The sequence below is a fragment of the Leuciscus leuciscus genome (assembly GCF_965113295.1).
Source record: "Leuciscus leuciscus genome assembly, chromosome: 24".
Classification (NCBI taxonomy): Eukaryota; Metazoa; Chordata; class Actinopteri; order Cypriniformes; family Leuciscidae; genus Leuciscus; species Leuciscus leuciscus.
Window position 1 is genome coordinate 24,744,843 of NC_138723.1, and position 15,168 is coordinate 24,760,010.

The 15,168-nt window shown below is 38.4% G+C and overlaps 1 protein-coding gene across 2 annotated transcripts; it reads left to right on the forward strand.

Annotated features, from left to right (window-relative positions):
- Positions 1–10,374: 10,374 nt before the first annotated feature.
- Positions 10,375–14,126, forward strand: hmgn1b (high mobility group nucleosome binding domain 1b). Of its 2 annotated transcripts, none has more exons than XM_082157631.1 (6): positions 10,375–10,585; positions 12,519–12,545; positions 12,664–12,693; positions 12,801–12,836; positions 12,941–13,048; positions 13,130–14,126. In XM_082157631.1, exons 1-6 carry the CDS (start codon positions 10,568–10,570, stop codon positions 13,169–13,171), a joined length of 261 nt encoding a protein of 86 aa, XP_082013757.1. In that variant the 5' UTR covers positions 10,375–10,567; the 3' UTR covers positions 13,172–14,126. The 2 variants fall into 2 exon arrangements, with proteins under 2 accessions (XP_082013757.1, XP_082013756.1); XM_082157630.1 differs by having other exon boundaries at positions 10,378–10,585; positions 12,664–12,699.
- The last annotated feature ends 1,042 nt before the right edge of the window (positions 14,127–15,168 follow it).

Sequence of the window (15,168 nt, forward strand, 5' to 3'; positions counted from 1 at the left end):
ACACTTTGCTGAATCTGCTGTGCTTTGGAGGAGGCGTGGCTTTGGAGACACTCTGAAGGGAGGTGGGATAACATTTAAAGGAGTGGTATAATGCCCTGGCTTTTCACAAGATGTAAAATAAATCTCTGATGTCCCCCGAGTGTGTATGTGAAGTTTTAGCTCAAAATACCCCACAGATATTTTTATATAGCATGTTAAAGTTGTCACTTTTTGAGGGTGAACAAAAACGCAGTTTTTGTGTCTGTCCCTTTAAATGCAAATTAGCTGCTGCTCCCAGCACAGAGGGCGGAGCTACAACAAATTGTGTCCTTCCTTAGCAGCTTCGATTACATCACACAGACATGCACTGCAACTTTCAAAAACGTTTAGCCTTTTATGTTCAAACCGGAGTCAGAAAGATGGAGAGACTCAAGAAGAAGTGACAACATGCAGACAACATTTTTGAATGGTTAGTTGATGAATTTATGTAGCTTATGTTATCTTCTAGTCATTGATTAGCATATTCTGTCTTGATAATCTATAAATCATGTTCCTGGGGGCAGGGTTTATGTAAATGTTAGGGTTAGTGATGTCACTAACACCGGAGGAATGTCGTTTAGTTCCTACCAGCCGTTTGTTGTAGTCCTTAAAAAGCAATTTCTTCAAAATAAAATATCTCCCTTTGCTTTGAACTTTGAACGTCGTAACTTTGCAGATGTTGTTTATGCTCAAACAGCAACATTACACACTACCTAAAGTTAAAAAAGTGAAATCATAATCAACCTATTATGTTTGTTTGATGCTGATTATATGATAAAAAGAAAGACTGATTAAACTAAATAACAGGCTGTGCTTGCAAAGATAATATGACTGTATAAGTTTGTTTTTTATGTTTAGTCATTTTGCTTCCACATTGTTTGAAAGATATATACACTCACCTAAAGGATTATTAGGAACACCATACTAATACTGTGTTTGACCCCCTTTCGCCTTCAGAACTGCCTTAATTCTACGTGGCATTGATTCAACAAGGTGCTGAAAGCATTCTTTAGAAATGTTGGCCCATATTGATAGGATAGCATCTTGCAGTTGATGGAGATTTGTGGGATGCACATCCAGGGCACGAAGCTCCCGTTCCACCACATCCCAAAGATGCTCTATTGGGTTGAGATCTGGTGACTGTGGGGGCCATTTTAGTACAGTGAACTCATTGTCATGTTCAAGAAACCAATTTGAAATGATTCGAGCTTTGTGACATGGTGCATTATCCTGCTGGAAGTAGCCATCAGAGCTACATGGTGGTCATAAAGGGATGGACATGGTCAGAAACAATGCTCAGGTAGGCCGTGGCATTTAAACGATGCCCAATTGGCACTAAGGGGCCTAAAGTGTGCCAAGAAAACATCCCCCACACCATTACACCACCACCACCAGCCTGCACAGTGGTAACAAGGCATGATGGATCCATGTTCTCATTCTGTTTACGCCAAATTCTGACTCTACCATCTGAATGTCTCAACAGAAATCGAGACTCATCAGACCAGGCAACATTTTTCCAGTCTTCAACTGTCCAATTTTGGTGAGCTCGTGCAAATTCTAGCCTCTTTTTCCTATTTGTAGTGGAGATGAGTGGTACCCGGTGGGGTCTTCTGCTGTTGTAGCCCATACGCCTCAAGGTTGTGCGTGTTGTGGCTTCACAAATGCTTTGCTGCATACCTCGGTTGTAACGAGTGGTTATTTCAGTCAAAGTTGCTCTTCTATCAGCTTGAATCAGTCGGCCCATTCTCCTCTGACCTCTAGCATCAACAAGGCATTTTCGCCCACAGGACTGCATCATACTGGATGTTTTTCCCTTTTCACACCATTCTTTGTAAACCCTAGAAATGGTTGTGCGTGAAAATCCCAGTAACTGAGCAGATTGTGAAATACTCAGACCGGCCCGTCTGGCACCAACAACCATGCCACGCTCAAAATTGCTTAAATCACCTTTCTTTCCCATTCTGACATTCATCTCCTCAACCACCACCAATGTGCAGCATCCACCTGGATGATGCGACGGCAGCCATATTGCGCCAGAACGCCCACCACACACCAGCTTACTGGTGGAGAGGAGACAGAGTGATGAAGCCAATCAGTATATATGGGGATGATTAGGAGGCCATGATGGGCAGAGGCCACTGGGCAAATTTGGCCTTTTAATGACCACAGAGAGTCAGGACCTCGGTTTTACGTCTCATCCGAAGGACGGTGCTCTTTGATAGTATAGTGTCCCCGTCACTATACTGGGGCATTAGGACCCACACAGACCAGAGAGCTACTGATGCCGTGTCCGAGTCAGCCTGCAGAGGGCGGCAGTGAGTTAATGCAGAGCGGGCAGGTTTGAGTCAGCCTGCAGGGGGCGGCAGTGAGTTAATGCAGAGGGGGCAGGTGTGAGTCAGCCTGCAGGGGGCGGCAGTGAGTTAATGCAGAGGGGGCAGGTGCGAGTCAGCCTGCAGGGGGCGGCAGTGAGGCTCTTTATTAGCATTGAGTGTGAACTGCACCTATGGAGAGCCATGAGATGGCAGGTCACACATTTGATTAGAGTCAATAGGAGGGAGAGAAACAGCACAAGGTCAGAGACAAACAGCACAAGGTCAGAGACAAAGGTTTTAAGCAGTTATTTTAAAATAATTAACTTTGAATGCGGTAGCAAATAACACACTTCAGTTAAAATTATAATATAATTTCAATTTAAGTTAAAATTAAAATTTAAAGTTAAAAAAGAATCAAGTACTTGAGCTTTAGTTGGCCAACACATCAAAATAAGTGTACTTCTTTAAAAAATGACAAAAGATTATTTAAACACTATACGATTTAAAATGTGTTTTAAAGTAAAACTTTTATGTTAACATTTTTACTTTTTGAAAGTGTACTTAAGTGTGTTAAACACTCTTATGAAAGTATACTCTCTCTTTAAGTACATTAAGTGGCCCTTTATTTCATTAATTTTGTATTATCTAATAATATCATCTATCTACAATTTTTTTAAATAACACTTTTAAGATCTGAAGCAGACAACAAGTGCACATTCAATACAGGTACGCACACTTCTTTTTTTTCACAAGGGTTACCATGCAATACCATTGTTTTTTTCACATATTTCATGGTATCACATGATACCATCAGGTTTTGATTAGATTTTTCTCCATTGTACCTTTTTTGTTGTTGCTGTAATTCCATGCTATGCTTTGAACTACACTGAAGCAGAATGCAAATATCATGCTATATAAATATGGTTATATTTTAGTACCATTGTTAAGTATGGTATAAAACTTTCAATACCATCACATCACATGCTACATAATAAAATATATTTGACCACAGAATGCCGCAACTGCCCCATCAGAATGAATGACTTCAGAGAGCTGCGAGAAAACTTAATAGTGACTTGTGAAAATGTGATCACTGAAATCTTGCTGTTGCACTGCAGATTTTCCTCTTGAGCTCTTCGGGTTTCCTGCACCGGTGAATTTGGCTGCTTCATTCAGCAAAGCAGAATTGGCACAGGGACCCAGATGGAGGTGTCACAGGCTTTGAGGTTTGGGAAAGTGTGACCTTACAGGGTCCTTCTTAAAAAAAAGAAAAGAAAAGATTTTCTGGCTTACAAAATGCTGACGTTGTTTTCCATGAAAGTGGATGGTGAGTATTAATTAATATTTTAATATTATGAGGCTACTTTTCAACTGCCATGAACATTAAACAATGCAACACCGATGCACTTAACTAATTAACAGAGTGAAAAAAGAAAATAATTTAAGGGAAATCACTATGCTATACACATTTCATCTCATAATTGTTTGTTTCTCTCTGGCTTTTTCCTTTTCACTGTTCAGTTTTTCTTTTTCTCTCCCTTTACATTGTGTAGGATGTTCATGGCATTAAATAAAGCATTAAAAAGAAAGAAAAGAGATAGAAAACTTTGATCAGCTCCCTATGATCTTTGACCTTGGAAGTACTTTCCCACAACTTTTTGTATTTTCAAAAAAAAAAAAATTTTTTTTAATTCACAAAATACACTTTTTTTTTAATTTGCATTAATTGCATATTTTGCTTGACTTATTTTTAGTACTTGGACTAATAATTAATGCTCATGCTGGAGATACAAAATAAAACAAAATAATGAAATAAAATTATTACCATAAAAGATTTTTCAAACACATGGTAAATTCTAATAGTTGTAGCAAAACAATATTTGGGTCAAACAGCTTCATATTATAATACTAATCAAGTAGCCTATTATGTGTATCACCATATATTTAGATCAACCAACCTACAGTCTTTTCTTTAGTGCCAAGCCTCAAGTGTAGTTACTTTTCATGTAAAAGGAAGGGTTTTTTTATTTATTTTTTTATCTGTCTGCAGTGCAGTCCTGTATTGTGGGTGAAGAATTACATCAATCTCAGAGTACAAAACTCAAATGCAAATTCTTGCGATATCTTTGCTTTTGTCGCCCTCTAGTTGTGTAATGCGCTCCTGCATGGAAAAACAGAAAATAAAACATTAGAAAATGGCGCTTTTTCCGGTGTCTGTTGGACATAAAGCCTTTTAAATTGTGAACGGCATAGTGCTGTGTTGCCATTAAGCATTAAGGCAATAACATTATGAAAAAGAAGGAAGGAGAAATAAACTGAACCCAGTTTTAGGAGGCTTCATACGATTTACCCTCCATGATTGTAAAATCTGTCTATTTGAAGATTTTTGTGAAATTGCCCCTATATTTATTGGGATTTAAAATTAGGTTGCCTGGGGGATGCTGTGGATCTAATACACAAACAGCAGAATTGTAAGCAATAAAGCCCCCTGTGCTACAAACAGGAAATATATTGTAAAGGTGGGGGAGGGGAACACAAGAGACACTCTCTGGCCCTGGCCATGTTTTGAAGGTGCTAATACCACTACAGGGTTTTTAAATCCATTGCTGTGTCCCTCATTATCATCTAGAGTTACTGAAGTTACAAAAGTCCCTTGTTAATCTCTTTAGTTCACCCATGATTAAACCAATTGTGTGCTTTCACTGCAGTTTGAGACAATAAGCTTAATCACAAACGAAAAGTTGGTCAGCCATGATGTCAATTGTCTAAGGCGCAACTCTAAGAAATCTCTAAAGCTGTTAAGAGAGTCCATCAGTTAAAGCGATACTTGGTCACAGCTGTTTCTTGAGCTCTATTGTACATCAATCTTTGACACATGGCCTCTGTTGACAACAGTAGTGCCATGTATTGTGTGCATGCATGACTTTCTGTCTGTAGCCTACCATAAAAAATCATTTTTATCTTCAAAATTCCTACAGTAATTTTTTAGTTTTCATGTATTTTACATCAAACCTTGTGGCAATAAATGTCAAGTGAGCAAAAATGTTAACGTGACAGTTCCACTATAACGTAAAAATAAAATAAAAAATGCAGTGTGACAAAATTGCACCCTTGGTTAAACCCATGGTATCCAAAAATGAACCATGGTTTTGTTACACTAACCATAGTTTAACAATGGTATTTGTAGTAAAACTGTGGTGTACGAATGTAATCAATAACAAATCCGCACAAAAAAACATGTTTACTACAATTTTACTATAATAAATAAAGCCATGGTTCATTTTCAAAAAAAAAAAAAAAACTTTAACCCCAAATATCAATAAAAACACATTATGTATTTGCAGATAATAAATCCGTACCAGACTGGCGATGAGCTCTGTCTGCTCCCCTCCCACTGACCCCTGCTGCATAACCATTACTCTGTGTAATCTGGGCTTTACGTGCATGTCCAGATGGGCAGGCAGCCATTCGCTCGAGGAGAAATCCACTTACTGATCCATATAGTCACTGGGTTGCACTTGCACTTCCAAAATAAGTGAGTTCACTAGAGCCGCCTGTGCTCATATAGTCACTTCTGCAAGACCTCATCAGTGAAGCTTTACTGAGCTAGTTTAATCTCTATGTGTGCCTGATAATAATTCTGTATGTTTTTTCTAGCCAGATTACATTACTAACCTTTCTTAGTCAACTACTGGTAGGCTTTTAGACCGCACCACAGATATTATGTTTAACATTTCTATCATTCATCATCTTCTGCATGCCTGTACAGGTCTGGGTGGAGCCAAACAGACATTCAAACCAAATCAAAGCTGAAGCCTGTAAGATTTTACTACGAAGTCCTAATTAAATGTCAGTGTTCAAATTATATAATGACCGAGAGGGTAAAATAAAGGCGGTCGAGTGAGTAAGATGTTGTGGCAGATGGTTGGATAGAACCACAGGAAGTGCTGCCCCTCAAAGAGGCTTTTGTTCAAGCTACTGGAAATACCTCAAGGTGACCTGGGTATCTTAATCTTACTCATCAAACGCATCCCACAGTAAATCTATTCATACTGATCCTAACAATGCATCTTTCAACTTTAAGGCAAAACAAAAGTTTTCCTTGCAAAAAATTTGCAATGGTAAGCTAACATTAGTTTCTGCCAAAAAAAAAACTAAAAAACATAGTTATGGGGTAACTTAGCATTAGCCACCACATCATCAATAAGAATGAGAAATAAAAAAGAGAGGAAAGGACAGTCAGCTCTTTTGACTTGGGCCAATATGCAACCACCTAGCAACGTCCTAGCATCCACCCAAAACACCCAGCAACCACATAGCAATGTACAAACGCCCTAGCAAATGTAGACCAACACCCTCGAAACCGCATTGCGACACACTAAACCCCCTCAGAATAACCGAGCAACCCCACAGCAAGAAATGCACTAAAAAAACCCACTCAGAACACTCCAGCAAATGCATAGCAACAATCAACAGACCACACAGAACACCCTAGCAATAAACTAAACTCTCGCAAAAATACCCAGGAAACCACTCAAAACACTAGCAACTACATAGCAACACTCAAAACACCCAAGTAAATGCATAGCAACACGTTAAACCCACTCAAAAAACCCAAGCAAATGTACAACAACGCCCTAGAAACCACCCAGAACACCCAACCGCTTAAAAAAGCGCTAGAACTATCTAGAAAAGCATAGCAACAACGTGCAGTAGCATTTTCAGTTTTGTTCACTTTTTATATTAATAAGTTACTGAAATTTCATAGTTTGATTGTCCATAGAAACACTGGAATTTTTTTTTGTAAGTAAACACATTTGCAGTAGGCTATGTACTGTAGGTGTTTAGCATGTGAACCATTGAGATAAACCAAACACTGAGGACATTCAGATGGTGGTCATGACTTGTAAGGACCTCATTGAACACTTTGTTGTGTGTTTTCTCTCTGATGTAATCACACTATGCACAATGATCTCACTCTCACATGTATGTTTAGTTAGTAGCTTTGTAATCGTACGCAGCACAGATCACTTTAGTGCCCCCTTCCTTCCTGTCTCAACTGAAGCCTATGGATGGCAACAGTCAAAGGCTTCTCAAATGAGACCTGTTATCTGAAACTCAGCGGTCACACCCACTACACCCCTCCCCCATTCCAGTCCTACAGGAGCATATACAGACATGAGAGAACTTCATGAGCAGGACACTGAGACTTTCCCGCCTGAAAGAGCTGCCTATAGAAAGGGGTGTAATGTTTTCATGGGGGAGGGGACCAGCAATGAGGGAGTTGCTGTGATCTGGCCATGAAATCGGAAGGGTCTGAACAAGGAGATAGCAGTGTGGTTGAGGACGTGACAGATTATCATGATGGTGTGGACCATGAACCAGTAGGAGCCCTTAAAAAAGGACCTTAAAAATAAACGTTCCACTTATAACTGAAAAGGGGTTTATAGGCTGATGCCATAGGAGAATCTTTTAAAGGTCCACAAATCACATTTTATACTATAATTATTTAAAACTAACCATTTATGCACCACCCAAAACACCCCAGCAACCACATAGCAACGCACTAAAAACCACTCGGGACACCAAAAGTAAATGCATAGCAACACTCTAAAACCACTCTGAACACCCTAGCACATGAATAGCAACGCTCTAGAAACAGGGACGGATTAATGTATGGGCATACCGTGCACTTTCAGAATTACTTTATAAAATATTGTTTTAAAGACCGAAATATCATAACTGTTATTAATAGGCCTACTGTAATTGAGACATTTATTCAAGAAATTCATTACAAACAGAAAGTATAGTACAGAGAAATTTAATGTTGAAGTGGGATTTGAGCGGGCCGTGAGCGATTGAGTGGAGCGCACTGGCACTGAGCGGGAATATTAAGCGGAACGTCACACCGCTCTGCTTCGCTCACATGGTCTATCACCTCCCCACCGCATCATAATCCGTGCCTGCCTAGAAACCACAAAGAACACCATAGTGTAACCGGTCCTACTCAACCCGCTCCGAGCGGGATTTGAACGGGTGTGCCCGGCTTGGGAGGTGGGCACACTAAGAAGGACGCTAAAGGCCGCACTCTCTAGCATCAGTCGCTAGCACGCCTCTTGAGGCCAGGGGACTGAGGTTTTCACGCACAGCTCTTACTAGCTTGCCTCCGTTACACTCACCTCCCTAAACCTCAATCACATCTGGGACATGGCAAATATTACCGGTCCTACTCGACCCGCTCCGTGCGGGATTCGAATCGCCGTCTTCAGCATAGGAGGAGGTGGGTGCGCAGACTGTAGTTTCTAGCGTCAGTTGCTAGCACAACTCTTGGGCCAGAGGAGTGAGGTTTACACACACACCTCTTACTAGCTTGCCTCCGCTACACTAACAACCACACAGTAACACACTAAACCCACTCAGACAAGCTTATGCCCTAGAAATCACATGAAACATCCCGGCAACCACATACCAATGTACTAAACACCACTCAGAACACCCAAGCAAATGCATAGCAACACCCTAACAACCACTCAGACAAGCCCAGCAATCACATTGGAACACACTAAAAACTCAGAAAACACTAATCTGAAGAACCTGTAACATTAAGGTTTTTTTGTTGTTGTTTTTTTAATCTCAAAATAATTTTAGAAGCAAATACACATCTCTCCCAGAGGAATATCATCATATATGCACTGAGGTGTTTTAAACTACAGTGCATTTGTGTGCATGTATTGGTAAACATGTCCTGTGCATTGCTATGCACTAGTTTCAGCAAAATAACATCTGGCAACAGTCACACATGCATGCTAATGGGACGTATCCATTTCCAAGTTTCATTCCTTGAAACAGGGAGATTTAAAAGTTATTTGTGTACGAAAGTCTCTCGAAAGACATGAATGTGGCCCAATGGAGGATTCATTTTGATCCATCATTTATACATGCACTATAGACATTATCATGGATTTCGCCATTTTGTTACGTTTCCATTACTTTCCAGATCTGGAAATCACAATTTTAAAATTCCTTTTTATTTCCATTGCATTTCCAGGTTTTCCTCATGAATATATTTATTTTTACAGTTATCTCCTTCCTGTTAAGCCCTATTTTGTGGGGTAGTTGAATTTTTATAAATCTAAGTGGACAGATAATCCCTTTTTATATAACTTGAAATATTTTATAATTACATTCATTTTCACGCCTAAGACAGAAACAAAATACCTAAACAAAAGAAACAATGCCACTGGAACTGGCAATAGATGTATTTTGCACCATTCTTGCGCTATAGATTTCAACAACGGGAACATTTGGTTGGTGACACAGAAGTTAAATGTTTCTCTGCACAGTCGCCATTTTCTGCCTTTTTAAAACCTCTGCATGCACGCGGGGGCTTTAAAAACACAACATATCCGAGGTCCATTTTAAATCCAGCTCCTAAAATAACTCCCTCACATCTGGAAACCATGTAAAAAAAAAAAAAAAAAAAAAAAAAAAAAAAGCCTTTGATTGCGCAACATTTATGATCTAATCGCATGGAAAATGCGTTGAATTCCCAAACATTTTCAAATCAACAGCAGAGTTAAGATAATCTCCCTTCACCAGCTCTAAGTCATTGCAAAAACAAATATTATTGCAACTGATTGACATGCAAAAGTGTCCACACGGGTATCTTGCTATGATTTGAAAATGTGCAGTGGCTCTCCGCAGGCCAATCACCGGGAGCAGGAGGCGGAGAGACGATTTGATAATCCTACTATGGCGAAGATTCATTTTATGAATAATAAATTACAAAAATGGCGTTCACTCTGATTGGATAAAAGGCTGTCGTTGGCAAGGGGACGCTATTCTGCTGGCCAATGATCGCAACCTACTATCAGAATGGCATGGCTCATGAATAGTAATCAAAGGATGTGACTGGAAGGTTATCAAATAACGTCACCATGGTCTAATTAATATTCATGAGACGAGGCTTCGCCATAGTGGGAATCGTAAATTCGCTGTCAGGTCGGCCTGTGATGAATTGAATAGGGAAGAAGAAGGAGGAGGAGGAGAATCCAATCCGGTTTGAGCAGGTTTTTGTTTCGGACGAGCGTTAACGTCTTCCTATACTGTGATCAACCCTACTGTGTGAATCTTTAACCGAGCTCAAGTCACAGTGTCGCCTGTTTTTCAGCGTTAAATCCGTGCATCTTGCATTTTTAAACGCCGTGATTTTTTGCGAGTTGTAAAAACCTGCAGCCATGCCTAAAAGGAGCAAAGTAAGTAGCGCATTGGTTTCTTAATATATCGAGGCACCATCTTTAATAGAATATGCAGTATATAAAAAAAAACGAATGAAAATAACAGTGCATACATGTTGCGTGCAAATGTACTTATTTTTCTTACAGTGCCGCGGTATGCGTGCAGTTTTGTGTTTGCATACTTCTGTTTATTAAACGCGTGTTTTGATTTGAGAGCGCGCGGCTGAGATTTTTCTCTCCGTCTGAGTTAATTAAAGCCAGCTTAATTTTCATGCATACGCGGATACGGGATATGATCGGTGCATATATTATGTTTGTCGTGTTTTTGTTTACAAATAGATGAAGTCTCTGTCGACATGCATCAGACAAAGGGGGTGTAACGATCCTAGTTTTCGTTAATGTGCAGTTTACAGATTCGCACCTAAATACGTCGCGCGCAGGACGTCAAATCAAATTGTTGCATTTAATGTTTATTTATTTATTTATTACAAGCCGTTTTTATTTTAGTAGGGTCGGTTGAAATTCCACATACATGTCTTTGTAAAGGCTCGGTGTTTTTAGTGTCATGGCTGCCCTTTCGCGCAACCCCGATGATTTAAAACTCACTGTGGGTCTGAAAACACAGTGACAGACGGTGTAATATTTTATCCTGCAGCTCATAGTCGTGCTTTAGGGATTTAATTCGTGCATTAGGGCTTTAATGCACGATCGCGTCTCGAAATATTTGATCGTGCAAGTGGTAGATTATGCAATGGCGGTATTCTTGCACATCATAGCGCCACTGTTTGGTGTTTCCTATTATTCTGGTATATTCTGTAGTGTTTTTTTTCCTCGCGGCTGTGCACCTCGGGATGTTGTGTTTGAAAGTGAATGGCGGGAATGTCATGGAGCGGGGTCGGTGGGGCGAGCGCAAATCTCCATTAATCAGCGTTGAATGAAGGGGGCGGTGCACACAAGACTGCAATAAAAAAAAAGACGGGACAGCACACTATCGGCAAACGGAGGCAGGACATAAACATTGATGAATTGCTGACTGGATGTTTGGGAGTCGTTACTTCAAGAAAAATACCCAATCCATTGTATGAAACATACAGCAGCCATTTAGTCTGATCCCCGAGCGAATGACTCATATGATCCGATTCTTTTTAGTGTATTAAAGCGTACAGCGTGGCCTGGCTAGTTCTATTTTCGAACGAATGAATCATTTGAACCGATTCTTTTTAATGAATCAAAACCAAACATCGCGACCTATGATAGCGACCAGTGTCCGGCTCTCGAACGAATGACTCTGATGAGCCGATTCTTTTTTTTTTTTTTTTGTGAATCATACATTTACCGCGTATTCCGCTTCGTGAAAGAGTGACTTTTATAAGCCTGTTTTTTTTTTATGAATCAATCAGAGCTGTTACTAAATTCACTTACGAATTCACGGTTTTAAACCTTTCCTGATGTACTTATTATTACTTTCGTCATGTCCGACTGGAATTTGATCAACTGTTTCTGTTATGTTGTATAAGGCTAACGAGGCTTAAACCATTGTAGTTACTGACTAAGTTATTTGTTCATGTCAAAATGAGTTAAATTTACATTAAATTTAGTTTTAATTAGGTTATGTTTTATTTATTAAAATGAATGACTGAATAAGATTTGATACCACATGTTTTGTTTGTTTGATCTTAATTATGCTGTTTTTAAATGTCTATGAGAAGTCAAACACCTTTAGCAAGATTTGTATTTCAAGACATATACATTTTACCTCCAAATATATCTTCATAAAAGTACCAAAAGAATTGTTGAGAGGAATCAGAACCCAAATAAATAAAATTCCTTATATTCCCATCCTAACCTGAAAAACAAACTGAGGGGTAAAAATCTAAAGATGCATCTATGTCAAATTACATTGATTGACTTGGACTTCTGAGAATAACACACTTTTCTTTTTTACCCCTAGGCGAACAATGATGCTGAAGTCACTGAGGTAAGCAGATCCTACTTTTTTCCATGGAAATAAAGTTTTAATTATAAAATATATATATATATATATATTATTGCATCAAAGTACCGTTATTTGGTTTAACCCTGTTACTGTTTTGTAGCCTAAAAGAAGGTCGGAGAGGCTGGTGAACGTGAGTGTGCGTTGGTATTTTTTTATATACTCTTTACATTCATTCAACCGATATGACAATTATTGTTTGTTTGCTTATTTATGTATTATACCTCTTTTCATTTTTAGAAACCTACACCCCAAAAGGCAGAGCCTAAGCCAAAGGTAAGGAAAATGCTTAATTAAAAGTTATGGTAAAAAGCTAAATGACTATAGACTTTTATAGACTATAACTTAGCAATAAAATTAACTTTAATTTAACAATGTAGAAGGCGGCTGCCAAACCTAAGAAAACAAAGGAACCCAAGGAGCCCAAGGAGGAGGAGAAGAAAGAGGAGGTGCCCGCAGAAAACGGAGAAACAAAAGATGACGAAGAGGTAATATCACCCTCAAATGATTTGTGATCTTATGTGAAAAAAACGGCCAATGTGATTAACTCCAATGATGATGTTTTTCAGGCAACGGAAGACGCCGACAAGAAGGGAGAAGACGGGGAATAACTTTGCTGAGGTCTCATCTTTTACCAGCACTCCCTGTACCTCTTTTCTTGTACAATTCAGGGGAATATTTTTATCTACTATTTTCTAAAGGCAGGTTTTTTAGTAGTTTGATTGTAGAGACACATTTTTTATGGAAGAAAAGAAACATTTTGAAAGTGATCTCATCATATCCAGCATTTTTACATTGGGCAGAAAAAACTACCGTCATCGTAAATGTCGACAGGAGTATTTTTCCCCCTCTCTGCAGTCGCTTTCAAAGTGAGAGGTAGAGGGGCAGGTTTGCGGGCATGTCATTTACACAGACAGCTGGACATCTTACCGAGCTTGTCCGTATGACTAACATTCCATTGGCTTTATGAGGGATTTTTTTTTTTTGTGTGCGTGTGTGTGTTTGTGTAACCTGTAATGTGTGTTTGGGGAGGGAGGGGTGGGCAAATAACTCATTGTTTATTGTTTATAAGGCGAAAGATTACTTGTAGAACATTTGTAAGCTGTGTTCCATATGTTAACTGCAGTTCTCCATAATCATTTCTGCTAAATAAACATATTCTCTAGTACTGGAGTTCATGTCAGGCCTGTGCTTCGTGTGTATTGATTTTGTCTCTTCTGTGATAGTACCGCAATAAATGTGTAAAACTGCTGTGAAAATGTTTTGGGGGGGCTTTAAGTCCAGTTTGTGTTATGGTACCGATGGCAGACGTGGGATGAATATCTCTGCAAAGCCAGCGATTCTTTAATATCCAAACGCATTATTAAAATGAATTAAAATTCGAGACAAATGAGTCATTACGTGAAAAATCTCTTTGGTTGTTAAGCGTTCTGACCAGCAGTAGCAATATTTTTGTGGGACTTAGATATCAAGTATAAATGTACAGTTTCTTTTGATCATTGTTTATAGATGTATCTCTGTGTGTTATGGTTCGATAAAACAAGCCAATAAAAATCAGTTGTGATACCCTGTTCTCCCTTTGATTTTGAAGTTACATTCATTACTGTAGGGTTAGTTATACTTGCAGTAAAAATAGATAGATTATTTATAGATTAAAATGAGATATCTGCACATTCAAATTCTGCAGTTTGTCAGGTTCTGCATGTACTGTAGTATTTGTGGTATTTCAAAGAATACCATTGTACCCAGGGTTAATATAGTTAACTAAAAAAAAAAACACTTTCATTACTTAAATTATTATAATATTAAGTTAATAATATAAATGTTAATAAATAAAAAATATGGTTGCCAAGAAAATATTTTCATTGAGTTTAACTTGATGAACTAAATTAACTAAAACTGAAACAAAATTAAAAATGTATTTTTTTAAATAATAAAAATGACGAAAAACAGAATTAATAAAACTTACATAAAAAAAACTATAATCTCAATGGATGCTAAAATAACACTGGTATTACTATGATACGTGTCCAAAAACAGAACACGTCAATACCATATAACTTTTTGTTAGTGTTTAATATGATTTTTGTGGCATAATTTGCAATAGTTATGAATATTTATGTATTAGTTTAATTGGTGTGAACTAAATATTTATTTTAGGATCCATGTAATACACATTTATTCAGCTGTATATGCAGCATATGGACTTTTCAAGAGTTTCTTTGATACATTGAGTAATCCTTCTACACAATTATTTGAAGATTTGCTTGTCTAATTCCCTGCAAAAACGTTTCAGGTTGTATTTTGATGGGTCTGACTGTACTCTGACCTCTCACATCTGATGGTTTTATTATTTTTATCATATAAAAGTCATGTATTACATGTTATGTGTTAGAATGTAAATGCATAAGATATCAAAGCATGTAAACGCTTTGATATCTATAACTGGTCTATTCCAAGTCCTCAAGTATTCAAGTATATCTTATACTTCATCCATTTGATGTGATATGAATATGCATGCACACATACAAAATCATCCAAATTTCAAAGACAGCTTTTCCTGATGTGTGTATCTTAATCACCGAATCAGATGTGCAGAGCAGAGCAG